Source organism: Neodiprion fabricii, chromosome 1, assembly GCF_021155785.1.
Source record: "Neodiprion fabricii isolate iyNeoFabr1 chromosome 1, iyNeoFabr1.1, whole genome shotgun sequence".
Lineage (NCBI taxonomy): Eukaryota > Metazoa > Arthropoda > Insecta > Hymenoptera > Diprionidae > Neodiprion > Neodiprion fabricii.
Window position 1 is genome coordinate 34,681,682 of NC_060239.1, and position 24,094 is coordinate 34,705,775.

Sequence of the window (24,094 nt, forward strand, 5' to 3'; positions counted from 1 at the left end):
AATTATAACCGCACGGCCAAGCAGCCAGCTGTGTTTCTCTTTCTTCCAACTGGCGATTTACGAGTCCTCTTGATCGTCCCACGTCTGCAGCTCATATTTTCGTCGGAATTCCCTCGTCCGATCTATGCCGGGAGCAAAAAATTATTAATGCTTAATTGTCCGAGGGGTAAAAATGTTCGTTTTGCTTTCCGGTCACCTCGCGCATTTGCGACGTGAAAAACAGATAAACTCTAAAGAACGATTGAAATTCAAATACCTGTATTATAGATTGAAAACGAAATCGATACAGACATTTTATGTTGTTTCATTCGTGCGCGCGGAATATTCGGATCCTGCCATAAACGGGCCATAAAATTATAACGCTTACCGGTTGCCGATGTGAAGAGTTTTATTACCACTTTAGCTCTAGTCTCTATATCACGAACTAACATCAACGTAACCTCCTAACGCGTGTCCTGATTTGCCCGACCGCCGCGGAACGAATATGATCATACACAGCGTGACATTGTCAGGGCAATTTGTTTATTGACGTCCGTTTCATCGGAGCAGGAGAAAGATGAGTGAAGGGGGTCGATGATGATAAAAAATGAATGAATAATAATAGGAGGAGAATAAAGATGAAAATACATAAAATAATGATAAACGAAAACACATACCGAGATAAAAATAATGCACACAGCGAATCGAATTAATTATTGAATTTGAGCATATCGGCCAATCACCATAAATAATCGCCCACGCTTCAATGTATACGTATACAGATATACACCGCACAATGTACGTATAAATATGTTATAATGGCGGCGGCTATCGCCGGCTTATAAATATCGAAGCCCCATTAAAAGAGTCACTTAAAACACGATGATATAAATTAGGAGGGATTCGTTATCCGATCGATTGCGATCGAGATCCGCCCGGCCCATTTTCGGCTATCGGGCGCTTTTTTACGCGTCAGAAACTCACTTCGACCGTCTTCCCATTTATAATCGAACAGTTTTGGCCTCGATCAGACACTCTCCCACCGCTATTTATGCCTCGGTCAGCCCACAACTCGTGCAGGCGGCGCATGCGATTCTTTCGTTCAATGATACAGATCCGTCCTCGACTCGTTACCGCAAATTTTCTCACCTCGGAAAAGTCCCCGTCGCTGAAAGGTATCGCCCTCTGCCTGCGGCTCACCGTCTTTCGGTAGAGCACTGAGAGAAATTTTTTCGCAACCAAAAAAGGATCGACAATAGCGCAAAATGGTTACCCGCACCTCGTTTTTCGTAATTCCAACAATATTCAAACAGTGTTTTTTAACGATACCTGTTTTACTCAATTTTTCTAGTTACTACAAATGAAATTTCTCTTAGTGAGTACAGTACCTTGTACTATTCAGCCGCAAGTATCTTGTTATCGCGAGATCGAGTGTCTCCCTTCGCCTGGACCACAGCCGCCGCTTATTGCCCCCGAGGGATTTTAGCCAGTGGTGACCGGTCTGACCGCCCGCGTAATTATCTCCTCTTGTCTCGAACCCCGGTGTGGACGATCGCCTCGTTACCGATACCGAGAACCACTGAGAAAATCGAGAACTTTCCGACCAGTGTTGATTTACTGTGAGTCTCGCGGTTTCGCCTTCCACTCATACGCATGCATGCAAACGTACGTCGGCGTATATTCACCCTCCAGTGATATTCTCTCAACGCTCCAGAAACTTACCGATATCTCTTCACTCCGGGATTAATGTAGACGTTCGTATCAGGTTCGCCGGATTTGTCTCGCGACACTTTGGATCGCTTTTAATAAAATAATAAAAATGCAACCAAGAATGCGCTTGGACATGAATTTCGTAAAGTGACGAGTTATAAAATGGGATGATCGTCAAGCCTAGTATATTCAGACTTGCAAAATTTCCACTAATATACAAATTGGTGTTGTATTGTGAACTTCGCTGTGTTGTTTCTTTTTCTGTTCTTTCTACCGCTCTACTCGTCGAAAAATTTTAGCAAACGAGATGGCGTTAGCGAGGATCGAGTCGAGGTGGTGCGCAGTGCCGGACCAAATATGGCCTGGCCCTTGGGAGGCGACTAGTGCTAACCGAGCCGGTGCAATTTACAGCTGAAATGAATTTATAGAAAGTTTGGCTCATAAAACGAGGCGCCCGCCAACGAAACGATAAATTTTCCCGTTACTGTCCCTCGACAGCAAACGACGGAGCGCCCGCCCTGTGCACATGAACACCCGACGTAAATGTTCAGCATAAATCCAGCCCCGATTCGCTAATGATTATACCGATCTTACGTTCCGTTTGTCCTTCCGGCAATTTCAGTCTTTCAACCATCGTGTCTGTTATTATATATCGTGCAATATCTATTCCGCTGACATTTCAGATCTCATGAAAATTTGATCTGTCCAATTTTCGCGTCACGTGTCTATTAACGAGTCGCACCATCTTGATGGTTTTTTTAACCTATAACTGCACCTGAAATTTACAGGAAAAATGTCCTAAGCCTCGCATCCCTTGGGTAAAAATCATTGCGTGCCATGCTCTGCCCACGTGAACCACTTAAGTAAACGATTTCGAAGTGCTCGTGGTCCTTATGTACGTGTTCCGTGATCTCGATGCAATTTTACCCCGCTACAGCAGCCGAGGAAAATCGAGACGGTGGGTTTGAGTAGGTATCCCGAAGCTGAAAGATCGAGCGATCGAGACTCGACGCCATAATCCTCAACGCAGAACGCGCGCAAGATCGATATCTGATCGTGAGATCGGATCGTTGATTTATAAGGCGCCTCGAGATTGGTATCATCTCCGTCCCTTCGTCTCTCCTTGGCGATGCTGCGTCTTTGCCTCAGCTGCAGAAGTTATAATATGGTACAGTTGCAGGGCAGAAGTTTGCGTGCACGCTGTTGTGACGCTACGTCAATTTAACCGGCACGCGACGACGCCGTTAAGGGAAAAGAACTTTTACAGCTTCTGGTTTTACTTTCGCATCTGTGTATTGTTGTATACCTACACACGTATACCTCTTATTCGCAGTAAATGAATTTTTATTCCCTTTTTACATTTTTTCCTTTGGCTCAAGGGAAACGATTTTATAACCAGTTGTCTTGCACTTCTAAACTGGACGTTTCACTGTCAACGTATATCTTTTTAAGAATCTGTCTTTTCTTTACCTTCCTCGTGAAGACTATACAAGCGAATTGGTTTGAAAAAAAAAATGTTAGCTCTGGAAAATTAATCTCCTTTGGGAAATTAGATACGACAAAGAAATTAGCTGTTCGATCAAACCGAGAGCGGTAAAAAAGGGCAGAAATCCTTCCACCGGACTACGGGAATTACGTACGTTTGTAGCTATTAGTGTTAGACACCGAGGGCGTGGGTCCGAGTATCCGAAGACAGACACACGATCACGATGCCTACGTACGTAGATGTATACATATATAGAAGGAACGCGTACAAGATATTAATGGATCCTTTGAAGCGTGAGCTTCGTCGACTCGACATCGTTTTCAAGTTGATGTTATAGCCGGTGCGTGATCATGGCTGAGGTGCGTGGCTGCAGCAGCACCATCAGCAGGCCATTGCAGTGCCGGAGAGGAGAGATGTGGATCAAGACGATGAGACAGGCTCTCGCGTAGGCGGGAATTCATAATAATAAATAATAAAAGAAACAGAGGAAAAGATTGAATAAGAAGGGGGAGGGAGAGAGAGAGAGAGAGAGAGAGAGAGAGTAAAATTTCAAGCGAACAGTAACTCATTGCGGTGGCGCAGCTTGCATCGCAGAGACTGAGTCGCGAGGCAGGGACGCAATAGAATACACGAAGAAACACGAGGAACGAGCTGAGCAATTAATTGCACTCACGCTTTGCTACACTCGGCCAGCCGTAAATTAATATGATAGAAAGACTCGCTTCGCGCTGCAGTCGCCACGTTTATACTGTGCGCTCGTGATGTCAGGTGGGCCCACACGTTTCGACTTATACAGATCCAACCTTATCGGTGTCCAACTATAACACGCGTTTCCATTATTTTATAACCACTTTTTAAAAATCATTCATCTATTACCAGCCCACTCCGTGATTAAACTGTTTTCCATTACGTAAAATGGCTAATCTTCAATTGGAGAGATGTTCAAGTTTCATAGGATTGCAGTTTTATATCAAATCGAATAAACGGTACGACGAGCAAAACATTTTCGTGGGCGGTGAACCACCTCAATATATACCGAGGATTGAACCGGCGTTGGAAAAGACGATGAATTATGCGGTGAAAAAATTGATTCGCGAATGAATTAGCGGCGTATTCGAAGTCGGTTCAATTGCTGAGTATTTCAGCCCGGTGAATATGGAAGCCCGATTCACGATTCACCGATAGAGAGAAAGGAAGAGAAAGGATCCGTTAAAAGCTGATTACTGGACTTGACTCCGAACAGATTAGGGAACAATGGGACCCGCATATGGCGTGGGAGAGAGCTGAAAACGGGTGAATTGCGATAACGCAAAATGTCAGGGACACTCGGTAGAGATAAAGAGGAGATCTTTATACGGTCTTGGGTAGAATGAAGGTCGCTATATACGCGTGGGTCTGAAAGGTTCGCGGGAACTAATCGCAACCGGCGAGCTTTACATGAAACCGCAGTTTATTTTCCAGACAGAGCTTTGATCCCCGCGGAAACGAATCGCGGTCGAATAAATTCTGGTCCAGCTTCTCCCCGCCAACGAATTCCGCGATGCGGCTCGTTGTAATTTTCCTCGTACCGTTTCGGTTTTCGAATTTTCCATTGTTTCTTAATTTTTCTTTCTTTTTTCGCAGGAAGCAGAGAGGCTGCGTTCACCTACGCCATCAGCTCGGCTGGTGTTACGTACACTGTCACAGCTGCGTGCAGTAGAGGCAACATTACGGCTTGCGGTTGTGAATCGGCTGTAAGGTACGCACAGAGATTTTACATTTATCGACGTGTCTTGCAGTCGTTGTAAGATTATCATGAAATTTTATTATGGTTGGAGGGGAGGGGGGGGGGGGGGGGGGAAGACCGTTGCAAATATAAAATCGGAAAACAGTGTATAATTTTTTTTACTTCTGAAGGCTGGAATTTCTTACACTATACAATATACATCGCTTGAAGGAAAAAAAGTTCTTCGCATCACTTTTAAAGATGCGATAAAATTCAGTGGTCTACTTTCAGCGGAATTTTTATTTCAACAGTGGAATTTCAGATTTTTCTTCTTTTTTTCCTCGTTCAACAACTATATAAACATATTTTATCAGGATAAAAAATCGTCAACATTCTAACAGATTGCCTACATCGTCAATTCTACATTCAAAGGGGTTCAAGGATACTTTCTTCTCTTTGATACTTTGTTACTTTCCTGTCGTCCTGGGTAAAACCGTAATCAGAACATTCGAATAAACATAGATTTATCAAATCGATCCCTTAGCGACATTTTACAGATACCGTGTAATCGTATCACCTGCATGTAACCGATTTCTGCTCGATAACATTGGATTGGTTTTGTTTTATTTAAACTACCATAAGACGATTGTACGGCTTTAGAGAGTCTACGCGTTTAAATGAAAGATACGGAATACAAGTTTCTTGTAGCAATACGATTGTTGGGAGCCTAGCTACATCTTGTGTTACACGTTTGTCGCAGAACCAGCAAAGAACTAGTTCCTAGCGGCTGGCAATGGGGCGGCTGCAGCGCTGACGTTACGTACGGCATGAGGTGAGTGGTTTTATTCTCTTTTCACCGTCTTGTTATCTTCCGTGCACGGCGGAAGATCATACCGCAATATCAGAGGGCAGATCTACAGCCAGCGTACGCGGTCTCCCGAGCATGTGCTAAATCTGAACGTGAGCATCTGCACGTACATTGTACGTCCTTAGCTGATCCTCAGCTCGCGCGAAGGTGCTGCAATCATGTTTATCTGGCGAATGAGTTAAGGCGATATTTCTGGCTAAGGGGCGTTCGAATTTTCTCGACGTAAGATCATCTCGGTATTTATCATCTTTGGGTGTGCGCGGCTTACTTTTTTTTTTTTACAGTTATCTTATGCCGCAATTCGCCTATAGAGATAACGTGGATGTATTCCGTGATTATCATACGTAACACGTCGTAATCGTTCGATTAATTTAAACTTTATGTCCATACGTCTTGTTTTAAACGAATACTTTTAACGGTAGGTTCGCGCGTAGGTTTCTCGACGCGAGGGAGATCGAGGGAGACGCTCGAAGTCTGATGAATCTTCACAACAACAAGGCAGGACGAAAGGTAAGAATTTTATACGCCATTTTACGTAGACTTTTCAGTATTATTTAAGTGTAAACAGATTGTGCCGAGAAAAAATTCAATCTGCATTTGCAATTCTTTCCTTAATCGCTGTTTCAGAGAATTTCAATTTTCGAACCACTTTACTCCGAAAGGTTATAGTACGTGTAAAGAATGAGTAAGTTCACGAACTTTTGACCGCATTGCGGTAACGAAGCAACGTGAATGTGATAAAAGACTAGATTTCAGATCTCGTAAGAAAACTAAACCGTAAATAAGATTGGTTCTGCATTCCGAATACAATTAAGCTTCGGTTTCGTGCTTCTCATTCCCGTGAAAGTTAACGTTTTGGTTTCGGTATTAGGGCCAGTTAGTGAGGCAGTAAAGCGAAGAAGCGCGTGAAGGAGTAGCCGTTGTACAGATAAATTTAATGGTTCGGCTAGTCCGCTTTACAACCACTTGAGAACATGCGGTCAGGAGTTCATTGGAGTTTTACGGTGGTACAGGTCACGAGAGTATTGAATTCAAGTCTCTCTCGCGCTTTTTGATCTCGAGTTCCGTGAACGCAGACGCGTTAAGTTGCCTTATAGGATATCGAAGGCAAACGAGTGAATTGAAAGCCGTGCGTGCGCGTGTCTGCGAATGTGCACAAACGTAAATTGTAACTAAACTTTAATGCTCGACAACAGAGTTTATCGCGATAATGCAATATTGCAATACGTTATGCTTTTCGAATCGTAGGAGGTGACGGAATTAGAAAACCAGTTACCCTCGAGTATATATCGGGATTTAAAGACCGTACCTTCGAACAAGACCCAAAGAATGAAAAATAAAAGTATAAACTCGCGATGCGCGGAGATGAGCCGATAATGCAATTAACCGCAGCTCGGCTGCATCGTCCCATTATAGTTGTTTTACGTATTTAGCTCATTGCGCTTTATGGGCAGTAAAAATTTCATCCTATAACCGGGTGATAAATCACTTTCCACCCGAAGACCTTCTTCCGCCGTATAGTACGTCTGGATGCGTGCAATCATACACGTACGTACCTACTTAACCACTTTGGAAGTGAGACCGCATGCCTGCTACGCTACAGCTACGCGCAGCAATCTTAACTCGAAGTCACGACAAGTGTCTTGAGTGGGTATCTTCCATAGTCGAGGAAGTTCAAAGTGCACCGGGAACTCCGTCGACCGATCGCCCGTCGGACTTATTTGATCTCCGATGAACATGCGCGAGCGAAGTCGAAGCGCGACGCGATCCGGCCGAACGTAATGCAGACCGAGTCGTGAATATTAACGAGAAGGAGCTCAGGAACCGTCCGTCGATGGGTCAGCACGGATATCGCTTACTCAGTCCCTCTTCGAACTCCATCAATACTGATTTACTGACCAATATAACCACGGGCCAATCACGACCGGGAGACAATGTCCGTCCGTTCCTCGGCGCGTATCTCGAGTCGTAATTATCACCGCGCCTAACCATTCCAATTAAAACATCACCGCTGTCCCTTCACCTTGAATAACATCGGTATAGACGCGTTGCACGGGGCCGTTTCTTATCAGAATTTATGGTAGCCATCTCCAGCCATTGGTATGCATTGCGTTATTCGTTATTGGCACCAAGTACATAGGTATTCGGTTTCCAAAAAAAAAAAACGCCTTCGGTCAGGGAGAATTTCGCAGATTTCGAATGATCCCTGTGTATCGAGTAAAATTTAAATCGTCCCCGAAAAAATGATATGATAATTGATCAAATTTTCTCTCTGATTTGAGATGGTGAAGGCCCTTCTACAAACGGAATGCAAGTGCCACGGTATTTCCGGTTCCTGCACGGTAAGAACATGCTGGCGAAAGCTGCCCAGCTTCCGGCAAATCGGCGACGCCCTGATGAAAAAATATCACCGTGCACGTCCAGTACTGGCGATTACGCCAGTTCTGCCACCAACCGTACAGGTAGGAAATTTTTCCAATCGTTGACTTCTCGTCTTTTATAATCGAAGACAAAAGTTTAAAAAAAAAAAAAACTCTGTACGTACCTGCAATAGTAAATTGAAAACCAAAAAAAAAAACGAAGAAAAACCGTTTTTCATTCGCATAGTTATTCAATGCTTGAATTCGTTTGTAGAATTGATTAAAAAAAAAAAAATCGGTTTCACAGCCGTTTTCAACTTCCCTCCGTTCAATTAGCCCAAAGAAATAATTGTATAACGATGGCACTCTTCAGAGCTTCGCCGGCGATTCCCCGCCGTCGGATACGACGCCGATTTTGGGCAACGACGCGAAAACGCAAGGCAAAACCGCGAACGATCCGGCAAAATCGCGGCGCGAACGTAGGCCAAGGAAAAAAGGCAACAAACCACGAAGGCCGCATTTGGTCTTGAAGAGGCCCAGACCCAGCAGCGGACCCGGCCACGGACCAAAACGGATCCCGAAACGAAGTGAACTCGTGTTTCTCCAGCCGTCCCCCAATTACTGCGAGCCGGACTTGGCCCACGGCAGCTTTGGCACGCAAGGCCGCACCTGCAATCGCACTAGCCGAGGTGAGGGTCGACGATTCGCTCGAAGAAGGGCATCGGAATATTGCGAATTCGCGTTTCGCGAGGGAGATACGCCGAGTGACGGAAACTCGTTTTAACCAGAGTAACGACGACTATTCTTTCATGCTCTCATATTTCTAGATACAGACGGATGCGATCTGATGTGTTGCGGCCGGGGTTACAATACTCACCAGTACACGAAAGTCTTCCAATGCCGTTGCAAGTTCCACTGGTGCTGTCTCGTCAAGTGCGACACGTGTACGGATCGGATCGAGGAATACACGTGCAAGTAACGCGTTACATTATACGCGTAAACTCACACCTATATACATATTATGTAATGTAAGAGAAAGTACAATTGCGCTCGTTTTGTTTCTCAAATCACAATTATGTGTAATATATTATATAGGTACGTATAAGCGCGACAAGAGTCGCGTTCGCATAATGATTGTAACTCGTAATTATACATAGAAAACACCGCCCCTTCAACCAATTTAGACAAATTACTTCACCGCAATTGATCGTTGGTTTCAGTATCATATTTACCTTGTTTTATAATGTACATAAGTACAAGTTGTTTCGGAAAATTGCGGCAAGTTTTTATTAAATTTATGTAATTGAAACACGAACCAAAAACTTATAGATCTGTTCGATAGACATATGAATGTCATTAGTACGTGTATAGCTATAGTCGTATACGAATACTTATAACAGTTGTATGAAATTTCATAGGTTTCTAATCACCCAAAATATTTTATGGCGTAGAAAACGAAACAAATAAAAAACCGCGAATTAATTTTTTACACAGTCTCGTCGACACCGGATCTCAGGGACTGCAACATTTTCCGTAATCGATTGTACTTACGATAATTGACTCGATCTGAATGATTAACTTTATAATGTATATTTATATAAGTTATACGTTAATAATAATCAGCGCAGTAATGACTATGTAATTTTAATATAAATGTACTTAACCTGTGACCATAGACAACATGACACTAGGCTGTATAATATATGAGAATAATAATTTTACAGAAAAGTCCGTAAATAAGATTATACCAGCGATTAGACGTTACGTAATGGTAGAAATAACGATAATTTTAATTGTAATAATGATGATAGTGAAAGCGTTATATAGAACCTAATTCATGTTTAATAGCGGCGTACTACGTAAATTATTATTTATTAAAAAAAGATACACAAAACATAAAAATAAAAGTAAACAGAACGCGAATAGATTATACTCAATGTACATGCATGCAAGTAATTGTAATGTAATGTCTCCCCGTCGATTACCACATCATTCGTTTTACATATTTATTGTATACACGCACACGCGCGCACACGTCTTTTAAAGTATCGACAGACTTGCTTATTCAACAAAATTCTTGAGAAAAGCTAACAGAAATTTAAAACCTCGGTGAAAATATTTGAAATTGATTTTTTAAATATTTATCCTAATTACGATATTTCACGTTTTATAAATGAGCTAACGGCGCTGGATTCAATTTCCACCTTTGCTGAATAATAATATCATTGTTCTCCAACTTGCTTAAACATTTTACGTCTGAAACAGATAAAGGATTTTGCCTGTTTGATATTCAAAACCAAAAGGCAACAGCTGGTAAGAGAGCGTATATCCATGCACCTCCGCTTACCTTGCGTTCGAAGATACTCGCGGATCGGTCCTTCGAAAATTGTAGCGGGAACTGCCATATTGACGTGGGGAAAGAGCGCTTTGTTACCGGCTGAGGTCGCATTGCAAACAACGATTCCTACCAGCTCACCTCCTGGCCAAGTGGCAACCGGTCCACCACTTGCGCCGCTCTGGATGCAGCACGATGTTTGCAACATTCCGACCGACACGTGAGACACTCTTCCGCGTGTAACCGTTGGGAGGATTTGCGGCTGGTCGCGAGTTGAGAATAGCGGGAAACCGGCGCATACAACTTCATCTCCTGGAGTATTGAATTGCATTGTGTAATTTACTTCAGCTATTGTCGGATCTTCTACCAATGTCAATTGATTGGTTGAACATACTGTTATTACATATACTGAAAATTTCCGATAATTTGCTCCGATGTGTAAGTAACAGATTTGTAAAACATTGGAAATCACGAGCTCTGCCGGATAAAACTCACGTGAGATTGAATGGAATGAGACTGGGAAAGATTTGTAATGCAATGCATCAAGTGAATGTTTGCAATATTATTGATCACTGACGCATCGGTGTGCATGATTCAAATTTATGACGAATAGCGTGGTTTTCTGGGAACCGTGTACTATTATTCTTCTGATTTTCGAAATGAATAATTTGTAAATATGTTTTATTAACGGCATCAAAGAAAATCTGCGGAAATCCGACCTTAAGATAGTGATTTTTAAATTTAAAATATATTCAAACATATGATTTGTTAGTATTTTTGATTAAATGAAAAATCAAGTATCAATGAAGATTATTTCATTTTCTGTGAGGAGTACGTAAAATCTAGACGATCGAGAAGAATATTGAATATTGAATAGGGCTGACCTATCATGCCCAGTAATCATGAAATGATAGATTGTACTTGTGGCGTCGACTGCAAAGGGATCAAGGTATACGTAAAAATCTATTACGATCCTTACGTTTCTTGGGGAATTCTTTGGCATCGAATTCAACCACTGAAATATGTCGTGGGTAATAATCGAACCCACTATACATGTAATTTCAATTTCAGTGTTGAAAATTTATTAATGATTGACTTGAAAACTTACGATTAGTCTGTTTATTCGCTGCGTAGGCAATATATGTTACTCGGAACTTGAAAACCATCCAAACCATTGAAAAGCAAAAATACAAATGAATGTGAAACTGGTTGACGATGAATAATGTGTATACAGGGAATATTAATTGATGAAGTTGAAATTTCGTCATTATTTTCAGACGCCTTGGAGAAAATGGGTTACACCGTTGAATTATTACCAAGAAAACTGTGAGATTGCGTAGAAATTAATATTTGCAAGAGGATAATATATCGTCTAAAATTAATGGACATACATTTTTAATCGACAATCTCTGGGACGCGAGAGAAAATTAGAGACATATTTTCAGAATTTCTGTACTTTGTGATAATACGTGATATCTTATTCCGTAAATACGAATTATCAGCTATCAAGGTAGGTGACTCTAATTAATCCAATGGTATCAATAACACATCATTAAAACCATTTTTGTTAATGAATATCAGGCGTATAGTTTTTTATCAAATACCTAACGAGTACAGAATTCTAGAATCCCAGTGCATTTTTCGTGTATTATGTACTCAAACGCACTTCAATACAGTTTGAATACTACATTCTCGAGGTCCAAAAACTCATTTCGCCTTGTCTTATTGGTAGGACTAAGAATTGATGGGCAAGTAACGGGTGAGCTTCGAAAAAACATTTCAAAACCGTAATAAATCACGTACGCAATGTGACATTTCAGACTTGTTTCACTATAATTGTGACTACGGAAAAAAAGTGGCAATCGCGTAACCTTTGAACTTTGACCACTGAACTTTACGGATACAACAAATCGTGTTGTTTAAAAAACCAACGAAAAGTTTAGCAAAAACCTGCACCTAATCGCAAGCAACCCGTGTACCACGAGTGATAGGGATTTATCATTTTCTTCTTGATCGTTTGGCGAGATGAAACCACAAACTGACGCAACAAGAAGCGTCATCTGAACATTGCTTTGGTGAACTTATTTCCCAGAAAAAAAATAAGAGAGACCCAATACGAATGATAAAAGTTTCTTGCTATGGCTGAGGGTATTCTGCATCACTGTCCTATAGTTAGTAACGCGGAATCAGAGATGTTTGTATAACCATGGTACCATGTAACCGCATAAACATCTTACCAAAACCTGCAAATCATGCATCACAATTATATGCCATTTAGAACATACGTATTTTTGTGTTTGTGAGATCATTTTGAAAACGCTCGAAAACCCAATTTTTCCATCTCTCACATAATTATGTTCGATGAATAGAATTTATTTTGTGGTATAACGACCTGAGAACGACCGAAATGAATAGCAAAACTTCTGGGGGTTGTTTAATCGTTGAGTTAGGACACGCAAATTACTGCAATTGACGACTGCTTCAACGTCTCGAGAATTGTGTTATCCCGTTTGTTTACGTAGCGGATAAATTATAGTAATTGAATATGGAATAATTGCCTGTTAGACATCTCAGAAATCAGTGATTTCTCGTAAAATCAAGAAGAGGGCAACGGTGCGATTTTTATTTAAAAAACACACACACACAATTCATTCGTGGCATATCTAATTTGCGGTTAGGTTTTTACGCGATGTAGAACAATTGCTGGATGATTCAAAAATCGATGTTTCATGGTCTTATATAAATTCGTTGGCTAACGATCGCGATAGACGCTGCACTGAAAAAACACTTTGCAGACGCAAGACTTTCAAAATATTTGTCACAAACAATGAGGGGATGAGATCAAGCATTGTTTTTCCATCGGTTTGTACGGCGTCTACAAAGAATAGCAATAACAAAGCCTGCATCAATAGATTCGTAACTTGTTATACATTGTCCGAGAAGTGAAATAAAAGTAAATATTTTACAGAAAATTGAACGATGGGTGTAAAATAAAAACAAAAGCATGTGAAGAGGCGTGTTAACGATACTCTGTAAATAGCATCAAGCATAAACGTGAAATGGCTATTAAAAACTCACTTTTTCGGATGAGCGTGGTGGCCATAGAGACGTTCTGCAAAGAGACCACTTCCTGTGGCTCTACACGTACGATTGCCAAGTCGTAGGATTTCTCGTTTGGCGTTTTGTAGACCAGTTCACCTCGCGCGGAGAAATTTACATTGGATATTGTTATCCTGCTGTTCGGCGCCTTGAACAAATTGCGATAATTCATAATTGGCACATGAATTGTTGGACAAATATCACACACAGCCTTGCAGCCACCACGATGGATCATTAGAGAGATACAAAAAAGTGATGAAAATATTTACCTCTTTCACCACGTGAGAGCAGGTCAAAAACGTCCCAGTCGCCTTATCAACTAAAACACCTGATCCCCAGACTGATCCGCAGCTCACAACGACCACACTTCTATCCAGCATTCCTTCATAGGTTGCGAATAGCGTCGGAAAAATGAGATAACAAAGTGAATGAAATTTTCAGATTTTCAGATTTTTCCCCTTGCGCTAAGATCGTGAACCGGTAAATAGGATGCTTAAAGTGTGTGAGATAACAATTTACGAACAGAAAATTAAGTTTATTGTATACATATTAAGATACGGAGGATGTCTGTGATATTTTATTCAATTTTTGCAGTAGCAGGGATCATAATCAAGCGCAAACGGTTAATTTTACACCCCTGCACTTGTCCTTACGTGCAAGTTACTTACTGACTGTGCTGGGGCCTAAAATAGGTGATCTGAGAATGATGTTTGTGCCAGAAATATCCAGGATGCGGTGTAAACACGGGATCAAACTCACCCCTAGAGTATAGCCGACCCATTCACCCCGACACCAACTCAGCGGGGCGATCACGATGCCAGAAACGGCTCTGTGCCCGCTATTAAAGGGTAGTTGAAAAAGCATCAGATGAGGTATTGTAAAGAATCATTTTTCAAGCCTGCTAGGTGGGCATTTGAGAGTCCGCAGCGAAACGTTACACAATTCATTACACGATCAGACCAATTCGCTCTACGACCTTGTCTAATCGGTTAGCGAATCGAACACCAAGGTCAATTATCACGAGAAACGTGTCAACATTGGCGTTATAAATATAACGACGACCTTTTTTTCCGTCGAATGTCGAATCAGATCAGACCGTGGTGAAGAAAATCTCACGCCTGGCGGCTTTTTACAGGTTGCTGGAAGAAGTAGATAGATATTGTTATAGCAAGTATACATACCTTTTATATTTGATGAAAATCGGCCCGCCTTCGCAGCCGATGACAGCGTTAGTGTCGGTCAGCAGAAGAGATTTGGAGGGTCCTAAAACGTTGCTGACGACGCCGGTAGATACGGAATTTATGAAGACAGGATTCCCGAAGGGCGTCGATTCGATCTCGACCTCCTGACCTCTCTGTGGGAGTGCCAAGACTTTGACGAAATTTCTGAGAACGTCCCGCAGTTCGACGATGGGATTCGAGCTGGCCGCGTCACCGTTTTGTATCCTGAGGAGCAGTAGCAGTGGGAATAACTCGTTGTCAGCAACGGCGACGTTTTCGCAGAACCTCCAGGAGGAGAGGATTCCTTCGAAAGCGTCTGCGAGCAGTGGACATTTCCATACCGCAGCTAGGCGAGCCTTTTTGGTCCTAAAAGTCAGCACGGGTCGATCGCACGTTTCGTCCGACAACGAGATCCTGCTCATTTTCGGAATTACTTTTGCGCCGCAACATGGCGGTGACCCGGTTCCGGTGTCTTTGACTTCCCAAGATACCGAAAACTCGATGAAAGGCTTTCTGTCCGAGCTTTTAGTCAGCACTCCAGCCTTCAAGTCTTTAGCGATCGAGCGCAACTGGTTACTTTGCAACGTCCATGGCTCTAGCAGACTTCCATGGGCCAATACCCAGTTCTCCGAAATCAACGTGCCTGAGGAGCCGAAAATATTCTTCGTATCCTCCCGGGAATGTACTATATAGGATATCAGAACACTCGTAGGCTCCATCTGAAACATAGAAAGAAAGAAAGTTCTTAAATACCAATTTCATAATTTGGAAAGATTAGCGATTTTTGCAAAAGAGTAATATAATCGCCAGCGTGGCTTTAGTCGATAAATCCCAAGAGATTCTTTGCGATGCGGTTCAACAGTGGGGTACTCATTTATACATTGCGGGAAGACTCATTACTTGATCATCGTTCTGCGATTACACTTTGAAGCATGAGTCTCGAGCTTGATAATTAGAGCGTAAAACGAGAATCAAGGAGATGCTTTTTCTGCAGCTCGACCTTCGTCGACGTCTTCTCGAGGACTAACAGCAGCGGTAATACAGCGAGTTTCGTATCAAGATGGGGTAATTGGCGGCGGCCATAACAATTGCGGTAAACAAGGGAAAGAATCCACATCAAATTAGAACGAGTCTGTTGAGGGAGCGAGCTCACACCGCAAACTCCAGGCCATTAGTGTATTATTAATCATCCAATTGCAATGGCATTGGCAATAGGATGAATTGATGGGGACCTCATGCGGGGCGTCATGGATTCCGTAGAAGCGAATAACGCTCGTCACTTATCAATCAGATATTCCAATCAATCTCTAAAATGATCTCGTCGCCTCCGGGGATCAAAGTCAGCGTCTGACGAAGAGCGGTAAGAGCCGTATTCCGTTCCTCCGACTCCGCAACGGCGCACACGAACATAAAAAAAAAAAAAAAACAGTCAACAAATTCCAGAGAATCTGCTGACGAGCTACTCCAACGCTCTACAACGGGCACTTGATGAGGAGTCTGGGCTCGGCTCACGATGCTTCCCAAGAATATCCTTAACTTCTAACCTTGTGATGAACTCTTCGAGGTCGTTCGTACGTCGTAGGCCAATTCCGTTCGGAATGACCACTGTCACCTCATTGTCATATTCAGAACACGCGGTTCTTGACACTTGGGGTCGAAATGAAATTCCCTTACGTAACACGAGGAAGACTTTGCACGATCGAAATATGGGAAAATTATGGTAATTGGCGGGCTTCTCAACGGTGTAGTAACAAGATCGGAATTCTTTTTGTAACAAAAAACGCTCTCGTACTCCATGAACGGTTTTTTTAATTCCATCTTTTTTGATCGTCGGCTGTTTGAAGTGGGAACGTTCCTTTCGCTTGAGAACCAGGCACGCCGAGATTGGCATTAACCCGTTTGGAACCTTTAATTACAACTTCAATCATTACGGACCACGTGATGCATAACACACCCGTGACTCACGATTACTTTGATCAGACATTTGCAAGTCATTCGTAGTTCCACGCTTCTAGAAGTTCGATCCGTATTAACACGCACGTGTATGGTGTATGAATTTCAACAGCGCCTATGACTCACCTCGGTTGAATCCTCGAGCTGTTATAGAATATTCCAGAGAGATCATGGCTCCCGCGGGCCGTGGATCTGCCGGCATTATTACACTGTATCCATCGCGTTCCTCGAATGGAATCTGAGTATATAATCTCGGACATTATCTCATACCCTAGGAACTTACTTAAATCGCAATTGTCTTATTCTGCAGACATGCCGATCTCGAGAATCCTTCGTCATCCTCTTACGACAATCATCATTAATTTCGTTACAGAATAAATCGGTGACGTTCTTTTGTTTATACGGCAGTATCCCGGAGTGTTCTGCCGCAGTGACGTCAATTCCACACAATGCGATCGTACGCTGATTATTCGCGATGGTCATCTTTGCGACGGAAATTCACCAGCCTCCGTCGCTCGGAACGAGCTGACCACTGCTCACCCTGATTCCTGAGGCACAGGCGAAAACGAAACCTTCAGATTTGTCATTCGCGATTATCCAAGGTGACTTAGAAGCGGCGATAGAAAATAGGCATTCGAAGGTTCTTGGATTTGGATATGTGTTCACCTCTGTCAAACCGTCAGTGACTCGTTCGTGATTAGATCTGAAGCCTGTCAAGCCGCGCAAAGCATCCAGCATATTAAATCGTTAGTGTGCACAAGGAAAATCCGGTTACTTCTACATGCATAATATCCTGTAGCGGAGTTTAGAGTCCAGCAAAACCCGTAATTCTGAAGTGGTTTGAACCAGAACTCCGCTACATGGGTACGTTGCATCCGCTGTTAATTACTGGTTGTTATTTAGAAGGGAAATTGATCCGGTGGTTAACGAGACGGAACCGCAGTCCGTTCACTTTGGAGTTGAGACCGTATGCATATTGTCAGAGCGACTGATTAAGATCGCAGACATGTAATATTCGACATTCGAACAATTTTCTGTACCACTCGAAACGTATAACTACGTATTAGACGCGGTAATTCAGGTCAAATTAATTCCTGCAGCAATGTAAGCAAGCACCGAAGGCAGCTCCGCAGGCTGTTTCAGCTACGGTTAACTGCATCGAAGGACGATCTACGGCACTTGGGGGATGATGAGATAGGTATATTGGGTGCCCTATCACTTGCAGCTGTTAACAAAATTAGATCATTGAATCCAAGAATAACCAGCGATAACCATTGTACCAAGGAGTAACTCGACAACTTATCGGTGACACTAAAAACGACACTTAATCACAAATAATCTTGTCACTGAATGGGCGGCTAAGCTGCATAGGTCAAGATCAAGGATACGCAAAGTATGATAAGAGTACACTTTGGAGCTAAACTTAGTTTTCAAATCTAAAGGGAGAAGCATGGTTCAAGTATGGGACCAAATGTCATTCACTGCTTATAATACTGCATTCAGGTATCCCGATTAGAACGAATTCTCTGATTTCACAAAATGTACTTATTGTTGGTCAGAAGAGTCATTCGCCTGATGGACCAGCAGAATTGCAAAGAAACTACTTACATCCAGAGGAAGTCTGATTGGCAAATCGATTGATCGGTGAAGGTGTGCCACGAAGCTTTTTGAATTTTAATCACTATGGCTGTACGTATCGGGCGGCAGATGAAAGGCGGCACTCTCGCAAGACACGAGAGAAATTGAGAAACATGCCCTTCGGGTATTGTACCCGGTGCTTGGATAAGATCTGCACTTTATCGAGGTCCAATTGGGATCAGAACGGGATCATTGGACGGATCCTGTCAGAATGAGAAAGCCGTTACAATGTAATGCCCAGGTCCATTAAATCACCGTCTATAAATAGAGCTTACCTTAGGTTTCGAGGTGTAAAAAAAAAAGGGTGAGGGGTCGGTCACACGCTGCGGGGCCTTACGTCATTCCATAAAAAGTTTTAACAGGGAGTGTAACAAAGGCAATCTCATTCCGGGGCAAAGAGGACAAACTAGCCTCGAGCCAGGGCTGATCTCATGTTGGTAGAAACCCGACACGCAGGTTCCACGTTCCGTGAAACTTGGGTTAATAAGTTACCCGTGGCGTTGCAAATTCGGCCAGCGATTACAGTGATGAAAATTCGATAATCGAGAAAATCGTGAACCATAAAGCGTAAAATAATTTACTCGAGCTTGGATCGAGAGACATTCGCCCCGTGGATCCGTTGCGTATACGAGGCGCAGAGGCAGGCTGATGCGATGGGCCTTTGAAAGGCCGATAGATAGCGTGTTGGAACGGTGGCGAGTTAAAAACTAGATAAAACATAATGGCGCCCGCCGGTGCCAAGCAGTCTACGTATGCCCTGCAAAAACCGGTCAGACAACTCGGCATCGTAGATCTATAGATCTAGACTGGCATACTACACGTATAACTCGGAACAGCCTCTCCGAGGCTCTTCGACCGATACAATTTTTCTCGTTGCGATCTCTTCTTGCGCTTATTTCTTGTGCCGTGGTGTGCGCATTTTGTTCTTACCTTTCGCCCTTCTCGCGATCTCTTTTATAACCTTTTGTTTTTAAATAGCCACGCCTCGCCCGGCCGCGTCCACTTCTTATTCTTCTTTTGCTTCTGCTTCTTCTTCTTCTTCTTCTTTTTCTTCTTCTTCTTCTTCTTCTTCTTTTTCTTCTTTATTCTTTTTGTGTACCAGGGCAAGAATCGCGCCCTCATCGTGTGACCGTGGAGCGGCGGTAGAAATTCTTGGAACAATATCCATTGATCGTAACTTTTGAACCCGTTAACCGAAAACACCCTCCACCGGCGTTTCTCAATGGGAGATCGGTAGCTCGGTTCCGCCCTAACGAAGCTGAGTTGAAAAAGAAAGAGTTCAACCCGAGATTCATCCGGTGATACCGTACGAATTGATTTACCAAATCTGAGTATTGCGTATGCGAAAAAAAAAAAAAAAACAAACCCCCAAGTATACGTGACGTGCCAACCGCGCTGAGTAGGCGCAATAATTACATGCTAGCGGTATTAGAAAGTCCGCTTCGCTATTCCCGCAGTAATCGTTACGCGCACGACTGTAATACGCGAAACGGAATTTCGCGTTTAAAGTTGGGCTTAATTGGTACTGGGCATAATTACCGTCTCGACTGTATAATTGGACCAGAAGAGAAGATAAAATCGCGGCGGTCAGCAGGCTCGAATGATCGGTCTGGGCTGGGCCACCCGATAGTGTCGCAAGATCCGAGTCCGGGACCAGGTGCATGGTGCCTGAAGCAGCGTACAGGTCGAGAGACAAGTATAAGGATGCCGTAACGATATCAAATGGTAAATCGATCCTTTAATCACGGCCGACGAGTTTCTAACCGGACTGGGATAGTTTCAATTTTACTATTCGATCGAATCGCCGATCGCGGAGCGATCCTAGCCAGGCTCGAAATCGAGCAACGTCGGCATGCGTACCGTTACGCCCCGCGACTCGGCTTAATGCCTGGGGCAAACGACGAGAATCGAGATAAAAATCACATCGAGGGGAAATCGAGTGCGAAACCGGCGTGCTGCGGCTGCCGCCCTGATCGGACATCGGCACCCGGTTCCTCACGCGGAGCCGCCTAGCCGGAGCGGAACGACTAGCTCGACGTCGTCGGCCCGGAGAGAGGATCTCGGTCCGCGGTGCCACGCTGTCTGCAGCAACGGGCGCTGCCTGCCAGCGTGTTCCATCCTTGGCGCTGTCTTTGTTTTCCCTTCGTTAAGATGCCGCGTTCGAGATTTCTCGGTAAGATAACCGCATCGCGGTTCGCAACGACTCGAACACCGCCGATCGCCCTCCCTCCCTCTCTCCCTCCGTCGAGCTTTTTATGTTATTACAATCCTCGGCCTCGCACCTGCGCCATCGGCAAATCTCCCTAAACTGCACCTTATACCGATCCCGATAATGATTCAACTTCTGTTTATTTATTGCTCACGCTTATCGCCCCGGCGTACCTGTCGATGTTTGCGCGTTGCTGCAAGTCGGTTTCAGACAACTAGGATCACGCACATCCTTTCATCAACTGACCAAAATTGACGATAGGTACTGATTCCAATCGTTCGCTGGTATTTCCAACTCATTTTACTCGGTTATATGTATACATGGCACGAAGACCGGAGAGTATCGCAAATGCAAATAATCGATGCACGTTTTCAAGTATATCATTAATTCCAAGATATTATTCGAACAATGCGGATGAAATGAAATTTATTTTTGATTCAACTTCTCGCTCCAAGGCACTCGCTGATTGTCATTTCTAGTTATCACCGCTATCGATATCACTCTCTACGTTGAACTTTGACACGGACACGGATTGTCGGCAACCGAGTGCGAGCCCCCAGCCTATGAATAGCCGCAGAGGATAACAGTGGCTAGCTTACGAAGGTCCGACTATTTCGGGTCGACTAGGATACGCGATGCCTATGCACTCCTGCGGAGGATGCAGGAATGTCGTTACAAGGAGTCTCCTGCGGGCTAACAGCGTGTAAAATGCCTTCGTAAACGGCGTTACAAGGTCGTATTTCCGTTGGCCAGATAGAAACGCCTGCGGGCAGCAGTGCTGTTCGATACTGGAATTTAAAACGCATTTAATCACGCGATAAAAGTGTTTGGGGGCGAAAGCTGTTTGAGATAAAAGTTGGGAAAACGGTAAAAACAGTTCCAAAAATGATAGTGAACACGAATGAATTTGAATGACGCAAGCTTGTACGTAGGATCGTATCAACGGTTGGAAAAGATGTTTCACAATCGACGTCAAAGTCATCAAGTTTTAGTGTTTTTGTCCGCTAACGAGATCCCCGCAAATTTCCTAAAAAAAACATTCTATTGACCTTAAATTTTAGTGTACAGTTTTAACGCCGAAATGTAATTTTTGGCGAACATCTGACAAAATGAAACATATCACAGTCGGGTGAAAACGACGAGATCATTTTGAACGTTCAAATTACGAAACCGTCCCTCAAATTATGAACATTTTAAAATTGTGGAGTTTTGTATCACTGTAAGACTTATTGCACGATACGTACGGTAGCGATGTCGTTTCATTCGTCCGCAATGCCGGAGATACGGTTATTTTTCTTTCCTCAACTTTTGACTCGGACGAAGCGGATTCGATCATCCTTAAACCGGATTGAAAATCTACCAGACCGCACGTGTCGCGTGAGCCTCGAGAAAAGTGTGAAGATTTTTTTAAGCGTGGGAGAGCCACCCTAGGATCGAGCTATGGGAATCGGATCAGAGGATATTCATAGAATAGTGCAGACGGTTTATTATAAGTATTTGGGCGCGATTTCTTGTAATTCCTGTTGGAGTTGACACCGAGACCCGGTGAACCGAATAAAATTAAATTATAAAAATAAGTTTCGTCCGGGTGTATAAATAACAGTCGGATTCGAAGAGGGCAACTCGATGCTTCTTCACCAGGGCCACTTTTGAGCTCGCCATGCCACTGTTCGCACCCAAAGTGTAACCGAAATGCCGTCGTCTCCCCTCTTGGTTATAAAAACCTCTCGTTCCTCTCGGGTGAGAATACAGAGACACGTGCTCCCGTAGTCTCTTTCACCATGTAAATATATATGAGCAGCATACGCACGTACGTACGCGGTGTAACACACCCACGATATGATGCAGGAGTGCAGATGTGTGAGCTACAGCTGCCGCACGATTGCCGTCGAGAAAAGTGCACGCCGCGCTTCTTCCCCTGTCGACACATTTCCCTTTTATTCTTATTCTTCCCTTTCTTTTGAACCGTTTTTAATGTTTTTCCTTGCTTCTTTGTTTTTTCTCGACATTTTTTTTATTACCCTTCCTACCTTTTTTAAATCCCGTCTTCGGTTCCTCGTGCGGATGTCAGAGTCTCTTCCGTTGAATAAAATTCAACCATCCGCTCGATGAACGGACCGATTCTTGACCCCGAAGCTACGGGCCGCGTTAAAAAATCGAAGACAACGAAAGTCGAGGGACTAAGATGCTGCGTAAATATATCTGTTTCTAACAAAAATTATGTTTCGCCTCAATTTATAGAATCAGATTTCTGACACTAGAGTATTATTATTATTATTTCGAATCAATTATTTTCTTATATATTGTAAATGAAATATGTTACATTCTTTTACGATCTTATGGTGCGAAAGTTTCGATACTTTATCAGAAAGGATTTGTTTTTTTCTTTCAAACGAAGTAAAAACTACGCAATATTTCGGCAACTTTGTACTATTACAGGTATTATACGCGCCAGATCCAGTTAAAATTTAGTTTTTAAATCTTCGTGAGTTACAACAAACTAAATACATCTTCTGCTTCTCGCAGAATTCGCTGACTCTTCAAGTGCGGTATCGTGTGTACAAAAAAAAAAAAAAAAATTGCTTAATTTTGGAATAATACGGCATGTAAAACGAAAAAAATGTGCGATTTCAACGATTCACAGTCGTCCAAGTTTTCCCGTATTTTTCCACAGATTTCTGAGGCGGCAAAAGCAACAGCATCGTGCGATAACCTCGCGGGCGGCTCGAGTCTCCCATCTCGGTTCTCGTCTCCTCCAATAAATATATCCCCGTCTAAAACACGAGCCGGTCTCTGATCGTTAGTCTGTATTCGAGACAGCTCTGGATCTTAAACGCTGGTAACGCGGTTGAGGCCTCTGGTGGATATTATTACCCCGTATTGGCTCCTTGCTGTCTGCCCGTCGCGGGATTTCTTCAACAACGTATTACCGTCCGATTCCGTCTTACTTGGCAGCCTTTCCAATCCGTTTGAAATCGACGTTGCCTGCCTTCCCGCAAGCGGTGGGACGAATGAGGAAATCATCGTCGAGCTTCGCTGCGCACACTGCACGGTGCACATGCATTTGACGCCTCTGATGCACTTTCAGCGAGCCTTATACTCGATCCTCTCGCAAAACGTGGACTCGTGTTCATGTCGCCTGCATTTCTGTAATATCTCGCTGTTATACGCGAAGGCGGACGCCGCGCGATCCTCGAATGAATTCACCTGTTGCAGCAGCTCGCTTTTCCAACGTCCGCAGAAACGAGTCGCGCCGCATGCCAAATGAACGGGCTGAAAAGGGAAAGTCCGTGTAATGCGGTGCGCAAAACCCTCCGATTATTCCCACAGAGATCTCCCCGTTGATTGCTGCTTATAATTTCGATATGCGTCGAGATTGCGATGTCTGTTTTAAGATCTGTACATTTAATATTTATACTTGCTAACGACGAGCGAATTCTCTTCCGTAATGGTAGAATTATTAAATTTCGATTCAAATGATTCTACTGATTCTTAAAAGCGAATAAGAATATACTTCACTTTGTGCGGTTCT

General features: G+C 43.3%; 2 protein-coding genes across 8 annotated transcripts in view; one reads left to right on the plus strand and one right to left on the minus strand.

Annotated features, from left to right (window-relative positions):
• LOC124185090 (protein Wnt-2) overlaps window positions 1-10,169 on the plus strand; it is a 69,893-nt gene extending 59,724 nt beyond the window's left edge. For all 6 annotated transcript variants that reach the window (XM_046575539.1, XM_046575496.1, XM_046575504.1 and 3 more), the window contains 6 exons: window positions 4,799-4,913; window positions 5,641-5,712; window positions 6,171-6,258; window positions 8,031-8,210; window positions 8,482-8,797; window positions 8,936-10,169. In XM_046575539.1, the coding sequence (XP_046431495.1) occupies window positions 4,799-4,913; window positions 5,641-5,712; window positions 6,171-6,258; window positions 8,031-8,210; window positions 8,482-8,797; window positions 8,936-9,087 (923 nt within the window). In that variant the 3' untranslated portion in view covers window positions 9,088-10,169. The remainder of the gene's footprint in view (window positions 1-4,798; window positions 4,914-5,640; window positions 5,713-6,170; window positions 6,259-8,030; window positions 8,211-8,481; window positions 8,798-8,935) is intronic.
• LOC124185070 (peroxisomal leader peptide-processing protease) overlaps window positions 1-24,094 on the minus strand; it is a 111,165-nt gene that overhangs the window by 35,924 nt on the left and 51,147 nt on the right. Inside the window, exons 2-7 of one of the 2 annotated variants that reach the window (XM_046575435.1) lie at window positions 14,724-15,481; window positions 14,211-14,380; window positions 13,812-13,924; window positions 13,522-13,690; window positions 10,456-10,755; window positions 10,007-10,364 (exon numbers count right to left, since the gene is read on the minus strand). In XM_046575435.1, the coding sequence (XP_046431391.1) occupies window positions 10,276-10,364; window positions 10,456-10,755; window positions 13,522-13,690; window positions 13,812-13,924; window positions 14,211-14,380; window positions 14,724-15,481 (1,599 nt within the window). In that variant the 3' untranslated portion in view covers window positions 10,007-10,275. Of the gene's footprint in view, window positions 1-10,006; window positions 10,365-10,455; window positions 10,756-13,521; window positions 13,691-13,811; window positions 13,925-14,210; window positions 14,381-14,723; window positions 15,482-24,094 lie in introns of those variants that run through there. The other variant, XM_046575445.1, reaches the window with a different exon arrangement.